This window comes from Colobus angolensis, unplaced genomic scaffold (assembly GCF_000951035.1).
Source record: "Colobus angolensis palliatus isolate OR3802 unplaced genomic scaffold, Cang.pa_1.0 Scaffold49, whole genome shotgun sequence".
NCBI lineage: Eukaryota > Metazoa > Chordata > Mammalia > Primates > Cercopithecidae > Colobus > Colobus angolensis.
In genome coordinates, this window is record NW_012118376.1 from 7,174,627 (window position 1) to 7,184,303 (window position 9,677).

The following is a 9,677-nucleotide window of genomic DNA, read 5'->3' on the forward strand; positions in this document are numbered from 1 at the left end:
CGTGAGCCACCGCACCTGGCCAATACTTTAGAGTCTTAATGCTGTGCCTCCAAAATAATTTCTCCCCTCTTTGGGAAGAATCTGTCACTCATACCTTTCACCACCTTCACTAATACATATCAAACAGTAGGGGTGGAAGGGGTGTGTGAAGGGAGGAGGGACAAAAATGAACTAATTTTTAGCTAACTTATTTCAAGCTCATAGCTGTTTTATCTAGTTAACATTACAGACTTTTTTAAATAGAAAATTTCACATACATACATAAAAATAGAAAAATACAACAAACTAAATGTATCCATTAATTAGCTTCAACAATCATTAATACATGGTCAATGTTGTTTCATCCATACTTCTACCCACAACCACCTTAACATTCCTAATTGCTCTTTTATGAAATCCCAGACATCATGTCATTTGAAAATACACTGCAGTTATGTTTGAAGCTCCTTCATCTGTAGTAAAGCAACTAAATAAAAGCTGTTTCTACACTGAAAACTGCAATGGTCCCTCACAATTAGAATACTTAAATATCTACTTGACATAAACTAAAATGAAAGACCTTTCGTATTCTACTAATACACAGCAAGAAATAAAAATACCTACATAAGTCAATTTCACCAATCTCCGTTTTAAAATAAGTCAGATGATACCTAAGTGCTTAAATAATTCCCAAGATAAAGTCAGCTCCTAAACATGTTCAAAAACCTTATGGAAAGTGAAAGTACTCATTGGGAGATAAAACCAATTCTTCTCTCCCCAGTACTATTACTTCTAACCTTTCAAATTTAAGGACACAAAGTATTGTAGTTTGGACCAGATGGCACTTAAAGATAGGCTTATAATGAAATACAGTTTAGGAAGAAACAATCTCATATCTAGTTTCTAAATCCTCTCCTTCCCTTTCAGCTGAGTTGCCAACTCTTAGAGGAAACCCACCTTCCCTCCAAATCCCATTCCACTTCTGTATGGGGATTTCTCTCCTGGATCTGAAATGGAAAAGGCTGGCACACACTCACCATTCTTTTTAACAGTATCAAGAGTAGGTAAAGCCTTAAGGTACATAAGAGTATATTAATCTAGGGAGTCCTTTTTCTCAAACCACAAGTGTCCTCTACCTATGAAATTTAAAAACAGTGTCAATGATGGCACTGTTTAATACAAGAATATCTAGAGGGATGTCATAGAACCAATGCTTTGTAAGTAAGAAATGAATATTTTTCAAACCCCCAAGACAAAATAGGAACTTCTTTTTTTTTATTTTTTGAGACAGATTTTCGCTTGTCACCCAGGCTGGAGAACAATGGCGTGATCTCGGCTCACTGCAACCTCTACCTCCAGGGTTCAAGTGATTCCCCTGCCTCAGCCTCCCAAGTAGCTGGGATTACAGGCATGTGCCACCACACCCGGTTAATTTTTTTGTATTTTTAGTAGAGACAGGGTTTCACCATGTCAGGCTGGTCTCGAACTCCTGACCTCAGGTGATCCATCTGCCTCAGACTCCCAAAGTGCTGTGATTACAGGTGTGAGCCACCATGCCCAGCCACGAACTCTTAATGAAAGCATCTGACTCATTTAACTGATTTTCATTTAACCAGCCTGGGTAGATTAACAGACGCTTTCCAGGTCCTTATAAAAGTTAGCTGTTTAAGTCCATGGTATACTAAAGTCTGCCCATTAGTAAGCTCCTCTTCAGTAGGCTATTTATTACTGCTTCCATTGGTTGGTATATGGTGTTAACCAACAGCCAGTTGTGTGTGTTTCCAAATGGATTTATACGAGTTACTATAACTAAGCATGTTAATTCAGTATTACATAAGCTAACAGAAAGTTGTATTGTGCCTGAAAATAAGCTGAACGCTCTGAAAAGACTAAAATGTTGCTGCTGAATTAATGACAAGGCAAATACTTAAAAACAAGGGAGAAAATAGTAAAAATCTAGAATCCTATATACATTTAGGTTTTTCATAAACAATCAAAAAGTATTTCTTTACCTGTAAAAGTGAAACAAGAAACTACATCCCACGCATTACACTAGGCAGAAAATAAGAACCCCAAGCCAGGCACCATGGCTGAGGCCTGTAATCTCAGGACTTTGGGAGGCTGAGGCAGGCGGATCACCTGAGGTCAGGAGTTCCAGACCAGTTTGGCCAACATGGTGTAAACCCTGTCTCTACTAAAAAGTACAAAAATTAGCTGGGCATGGTGGCAGGTGCCTGTATTCACAGCTACTCGGGAGGCTGAGGCAGGAGAATTGCTTGAATCCAGGAGGCGGAGGTTGCAGTGAGTCAAGATTGTGCCACTGCACTCCAGCCTGGGCAACAGAGACTCTGTCTCAAACGCCCTCACCACACAAAAAAACCACAAAAAACAAAACAAAACAAAACAAAAAACCAGAACTCCAATCTGCGCGCTCAAGAAAAAGTAGTGTCTGCAAATTAGTATCACTTGTTGATGCCCCATTTTAACCAACTCTGATTAAGCTAAGTTTAATTAGGCTCTCATTTTATCCAGGGTCACTGGTTTCACTGGATGAGAGAGCTTTTACCATGATTACACCATTTCGAAAGCATTTAAGGCAATGAAAGTTTCCCCATCACAATTTAACATGAACCAATAAAAATTCCTAAGGAAATAATCTGTCATCTCTAAAAATGACCCAGTTACAAACAAAGTAAGCAAAACTGTTGTAATATAACTTACCAACAGTGGCTCTAATCAGAGGAGAGGAGTCACCAATATTATTTAAACATTCACTTTTAATAAAGTCTGTTACACCATTTGGGAAGTTCTGAAAGTGTGCTTTCACATTATTCTTCAAGATGAGACCACTCAATGATCTTGTGGGTTCATCTGTAATAAAACAGTAATAGTATTGAGTTTTGAAGTAGTCTTAATTTCAAAATGTGCCGATTAACAGTAGTTTTAAAAATATTTATATTCAAAAGTTGACTGACATTCAAACTTGCTATAACCAGTTAAAATAATTATAACTGATTAACAAAAGATTAGTGTATGATTTATAGCTCAGGGTTTTTCAACCTTGACATACTGACAATTATTTGTTGCGGGGTGCTGTCCTGTTCATTTTAAGATGTTAAGAAGCATCATTAGCCATAGATACCAGCAGCACCCCTCCAAGTTGTGTTAACCAAAAATGTTTCCAGATAATGTCAAATGTCTTCTGGGGGTTAAAATTGCCCTTGGTTGAGAACCACTGATTTAGTTTGAGTTAATTTAGTTTACACATATAGCCACTGTGCTCGAGCTTTATTGTTTCCTGACATAAACATCATTATAGGGCTGGAAGTATTAGTCATTAAAAACATCCTATTAAATTTTTTTTTTTTTTAGGGCTGGGCGTGGTGGTTCATGCCTGTAATCCCAGCACTTTGGGAGGCCAGGAGTTCGAGACCAGTCTGGCCAACATGGTGAAACCCCATATCTACTAAAAACCCCAAAATTAGCCAGACATGGTGGTGTGTGCCTGTAATCCCAGCTACTTGGGAGGCGGAGGCAGGAGAATCATTTGATCTCAGAAGGCAGAGGCTGCAGGCAGAGAAGCCAAGATCATGCCACTGCACTCCAGCCTAGGCGACAGAGTGAGACTGTCTCAAAAACAACAAAAAAATTTTTGAAATCATTTTCCTCCAGTGTCAAAAAATATAATATTGGAAAAATTAAATGGACAAAGAATATATAAGATCATCTTCATGTAACAAATATAACTGCTGTTAATTTATATCATGTTTTTCATTTGCCTCTGAAAAGCAAAAAAAAAAAAAAAAAAACTCCAAAAACATTGAAAGAGTTTCCTTAAAATAAGTTTAATCCATAGATAGTATTTACAAATTTTCAAAAAGCAACTTAATACTAGCAGAATATAACTGATGGCTTTACCAGTTGGCATCAACACCAACAATATTAGCAATAGTTAACATCTTCATTAAACACTGCTAAGTGCTTTCCAAATGGCACTGCACTTAATCCTTACAACTTCAGGAGGCAGGTATTATTCACTCCATTGCACAAGTGAAGAAACCTAAGAACTCTGAATCATTCTTCAGTATTACCCTCCTCTCAAAGGGCTATAAGATGAAGAGCTGGTGTGTTGAAGAGAATGTTACTTTAACACCATTGTTTTACCTGTCTTCTTAAAAAATAATATATCCCAAGCTTGTTCTAGTTAGTATGATGTTCCCAAACTCTGACTGGCACTGAAATCTTCAAGAGTGAAGCACATGCAGAGGCAAAAAGAGCATTTTTTCTGCATACAACTCCGCTCAGGTCATCACAGCACTATAAAACCTTGTATGTCATCATTTAAAAACTACTTTCCATTTTCAATTACAACCCATTCCAATGAGTAATTTAAAAGGAAACAAAACATATTTTTAAATTCTCTTAAAAGTTAAAAATTGCCACGAAATAAATGAAGTCAGATATTTAACTTCTTCAAGCAATAAACTTGCCTTAAATTACCTGTTAATAATTCAGCCATGTAATTATTTTAAATGGCATGACTTTGTTTACAAGAAATATAGCATACTGTTTTTACCATAAAGGTTATAAGATGAAGAGTTTTAATAAATTACAAAATGAAGTGAAACAATTCAATATGAGAAGTATATACTCTCTTAAAATCCATTTTAAAAATTCAACGACTAATGATTTCCCTTGTTTTAAAAAAATTAAGACTATTTCAGTGGGCCCTCAATTTGTTCATTTGTAAACTGAGAATTAGAGCAGCTGATCTGAGGGTTCTTACAGATCAAAAATTTTACTCTACAATTCAGTGATAAGATTGCTAAACAAGCATTTTCATTTAAGAAGTTACTTGTGTTCCTGCTTTAATATGAACGGCCATGAGGCAAAGGTTTTTTTAAAACAGAAAACTACATGCAGCAAACTTGTGTTCCAATCTTCCCAGGGAAAAAAAATAAATGCATAAACGCAAGAAGAAATATCAAGTGTTATACCAACGTAAAACTACTGCATCCTTGGAGAAACTGCATAATGAACATAAACACATTTTAGGGTCAAGAAAATCTGAAAAACACCCTTTCCAACATTTTATGGTTTTGTAATTAATGCTCTGTGGAAGCAATGGCTTCCAAACTCTCTTGCCACTACTGAACAAGTTGTATGTTTGTGTTTTTTTAAGTATTTCTGAAGTATCCCAGGCTGGAGTGCAGTTGACAATCACAGCTCACTGCAGCTTTGACTTCCCCAGCTCAGGTGATCCTCCCACCTCAGCCTCCTGAGTAGCAGGACCACAGGTGTGTGCCACCATGCCAGCTAATTTTTTATAGAGATGGAGTTTCACCCTTCACTATGTTCCTCATCTTGAACTCCTTGCCTGAAGCAATCTTCCTGCCTTGGCCTCTCAAAGTGCTGGGATTACAGGCGTGAGCCACCTTGCCTGGCCTGAAGTATCCTTATAATCCCAAGAAAGAGCCACCTTGCCTGGCCTGAAGGAAGTATCCTTATATCATAAGAAAGCTTTACTCAAGAGTATAATATTGCAACAATCCTAATATTTGGAATATAGGATGAGAACATGAGAGTGGACAGCTTAGTGAAAATAAATAAAAATTTCAAATAAAACAATTACAGATTTAAAAAATCCATTTATAAAATCTTAGTAAAGAAACAAACAGGTTGATCACAAACTGTGTCAGAAAAATTCCTATATTAAGAAGCAATGTATCACAAATATATTTATCAAACTAGGAATATTAATTGCTGAAAGAATTCGTTTCTTAAAACCTACACTTAAGAGTTCTCGATTTTCTATTGTGTCCTTCATTCACAAATTAAAATCCCCCAAATTAACTACAAAATCAACTGAAAATAATTCAAAAGAAATTGCTGTGTATGAATTATGAAAACCTGAATACAGGATCAGTGAGATTTTTACTACACATTAACACCATTAACCTGTCAGAATTTGGAGCTAAAACTTTACAGATGGTCTGGTTGTCTAAAACTTGTTATTTCCCAATTCCAAGAGCAGGGATTTTATTAATTGCACCATAGCTTCTAAAACACTAATCACTGAATAGGGTACAGTGCTTTCATTTAGAGGCCAAACAGATGCTCAATAAATATTTAATTGACTTCTAGGTGTCCACAATGTTTCAGGAAGGGAATACCCAAATAATGCTACCAGAAACAACTCTCACTACAATGTAAGGTTCTGAGGGCAGTGAGTTTTGTCTGTTTTATTCACTTTTCTCTCCTGAGCCTGCAAATTGCATGGCAAAGAGATGGTGCTCCATAAATATTTATGAAATAATGTCTAGTGGGATACATTATGTATTATCAGAAATAATCAAATGACCATGTTATTTAATAATCAGACTACTCAGGCTTTAAACTGTCATAGAAATAATTTAAATTTAAAATTAAGAGTCATGAAAAAGTTTCGTGTATACTGTTAGAAGTTTCTTAAAAAGTTACAAAAGCCTACTTATGAATAGAATGATTCCACTTTTTGCTAAACAATTTTAAAATAGTATGTGGCCATATAAGAGCAGAGAAGGATAGAATTCAAGAGATCAACAATAATTATCTCTGGAAGATGTGATAATTTTTCATTTTGATTATATGACCTTACAATTTTTTTCTACAATAAACACACATATATTCAGTTATTAAATCCTACATTCAATCTTTGTATTACAACCTTTGTTATATCCATCTATATGTATGGAAGCAAAACATAAGACTCTGCAACAAGTTTTTTATCTGCAAAGAATTAAGTAACTTATTATACAAACACCCAATTAAAAATGAATGCTGGCTGGGCACAGTGGCTCACACCTGTAATCCTAGCACTTTGGGAGACTGAGGCAGGCAAATCCCCTGAGGTCAGAAGTTCAAGGTTAGCCTGGCCAACAAGGCAAAACTCTGTCTCTACTAAAAATACAAAAAAATTAGCTGGATGTGGTGGCGCATGCCTGCAATCCTGGCTACTAGGGAGGCTTAGGCATAACAATCGCTTGAAGCCGGGAGGCAGATGTGGTGAGCCAAGATCGTACCACTGCACTCCAGCCTGGGTGACAGAGTGAGACTGTCTGTATATATAAAAACAGGAATGCTTATTAAGCATGTAAATATTGAGTAGTATTAACTAAGACTGTTCATCCCACAACTATAAAGAACATGGTTACTACAAAATGAAATTATTTGAAATGAATAATTCTCAGTACACTTAAATAGGTCTTAAAGAAACTTTAAATAGTTATCAATGCAAATCCTACTTACCTTCAGATTTTAATTTTGTAAGAACAAAAATCAAGTAGTTGTTAAAGTCTGGATATTGATTAAGTTGTTCCAGTTTCTAGAACAAACAGTAGTTAAGGAAACTTGTCTGTGTAATCTCAGTGAGAAATTAAGCATTTTTAATCTAACAATCAAGGATCTCTTTGGTGATATTTTCAGTCCTGTATTTTTTTTTTTTTAACTAAGGCTAAGGATATCTTACCAAATCTATCAACATGCTATTTCAAAAACACACTGGTGCTTGCTAAACCTTTTAGGTGCTTTATGGCTGAAATGCATCAATTACATGCAATACAACGTAAGAAAGTGCCAGCTTCAGCATGCTCAATATAGCAAAAAATATTCAAAAAAATTCTTAGATTTCAACTTCAAACCACTCTAAACAGAAAGGCATTTAAGGATAAAACGACAAAAATAAAAGCATTCCAAGTGAAAACAAGTCTCTCAGAGTTAAAGATCATTTACAGAAATTAACTTCATAGAATAACCTAAAAAAAAAACTTTTCAGACTCATTTGTTCTTTAGAATCCAAAAAGATAAAGTGCCATTTATGCACCAGGTTATATATCTTAACATAAGGTCAGCATTATGAGATTATTACACTACAGCTGTACAATTATTCCCCTCATCCCCAAGATTTAACATTTCCAGTGACACCAACTTGCAGGTATGTCATCGCTATCAGGAGGCAGCTGTGACAAAATCCTCTATTACATCTTTCTTCAAGCCCTGACTCCCAACCCCTAACTAATATGCTTCCCAATTGTGTTTTACTACACAGAAAGATTAAAATGTTTTTTACCCAACAAATCTAAACTTCTGATTAAATCCACGAATCAATCTTCGGCAACTTTATTAGCTATTTATTATATACTTGAATACCCTCAATGTTTAGGGGTCAGAATGTAAACGAACCAACAACATAGTCTCTAGTAAAATTCCAAGGTGTAACCACTTTCTCCAACCAAGACAGTAATTCTTGCTTCAGTGAATGGCCAAGACTAACAGCATGCTGGTATGCCGATGAATTTTTCAAAACTATTTCCTGATAAGGTTTACCTTCTTACAACTTGAGCTACATCTCTTTATCCCATTATAGTGGTCTTTCAAAAAGTACTCAAAAGCCTATACGAAACAATAATTAAACATATTATCTTCTTAGGAGAGACAAAATAAGGTACTCTGAAACAGCAGCAGTATATATTTTTAGCTGAAGTAGTTTTCCTCTCACAGCAACAGAAAGTTGTTCTTTCTCAGAGGACATGCTAAGTTACAGGCACACAGAAGAAACTGTAATTGACTACCAGCCCAAGCACAGTACTGAGCATCTGACATGCCTAATACATGTAGACTAAAACAAGAAATTATGATATACGGTGCCACAGAATAACTACAATGCAGGATTGGGCTTAGCTAATTTAAGAAGGTAGTAATTGTATCATATAATACCTGTAATTAATCAACTATCAATTTCTATCATCCCTAGAACCATGACAACACAAATTAAGACTAAGCCATAGCAGGGTTTACAAGACACAAATGGCAATACACTCCGAAATTCTTCTTTCCTCAGTACTAAAAGTATTCAAACAAAATGGCTTTAAAAAATCCAAGCAGATCTAAATCATTATCCCTTCCACTTTTAAATGGGAAGTATATTAACCAAGAATGTACGTACTAATTTTGTTATCTATTGAAGGTTTTAAGTTACGGCAATGCAGTATTTCTGCGAAACCCTCGGGGTAAATAACTTCATCTTTATAGATGTTTTGAATATAAATAAACTCAAACACGAAGAGCTTACTTACCAAACTCCATATTAAGTAATTTTGCTGCTTATTGACAATAAAAATCAAGAGGCTTTTCTGCAAAAAACAGTAGACTTAACTAACTTCTTTAGGCTTAAAAGATCGGGGGTTAAAATATTATTCATGATATAATGAGCGAATGTTTCCTTTACTGGATCCATTAAGACCTCTCCATCTGAGCACTGTTTAGGGCACTACAGAAAGCATACGTAGCAGAGTTTTGGTTCTCTTAACATTTTCTGTCTGTAAAATCGTAGCAACAGGATCACTACATCAGCACACTCGGTAAAGACCTAGATAATTGTGCAGTCAGCCTCGAGCCAAAGCTTTAAAAAGAAAATCTCATTTGGGTGACAAGGAGCTCGCAACAGGTGTTAACACCAGTAACCCCAGGGTGAGGCACAGAGACCCTTTTCCCCCACCTGTAGGTCCCCGGCCTCTTTAGGGCAAGGACGTGGAAAAAAACGCCAGGACCCACACAGCTGCAGTTCAAACCCCGCGCCAGCTCCACCCATTTCTGGCCAGTCAGGCGGCGAGCTCCGCCGCGCACAGAGCGCCCTCCACCCGGCCTCCCGCTCGGCCCGC

At 36.3% G+C, this 9,677-nt stretch overlaps 1 protein-coding gene across 3 annotated transcripts in view; it reads right to left on the reverse strand.

The window, feature by feature from the left end:
* The window catches only part of TNPO1 (transportin 1), a 98,888-nt gene that overhangs the window by 55,146 nt on the left and 34,065 nt on the right, over window positions 1-9,677 (reverse strand). For all 3 annotated transcript variants that reach the window (XM_011959279.1, XM_011959280.1, XM_011959281.1), the window contains exons 3-4: window positions 7,267-7,342; window positions 2,701-2,850 (exon numbers count right to left, since the gene is read on the reverse strand). In XM_011959279.1, coding sequence (XP_011814669.1) covers window positions 2,701-2,850; window positions 7,267-7,342 — 226 coding nt within the window. The remainder of the gene's footprint in view (window positions 1-2,700; window positions 2,851-7,266; window positions 7,343-9,677) is intronic.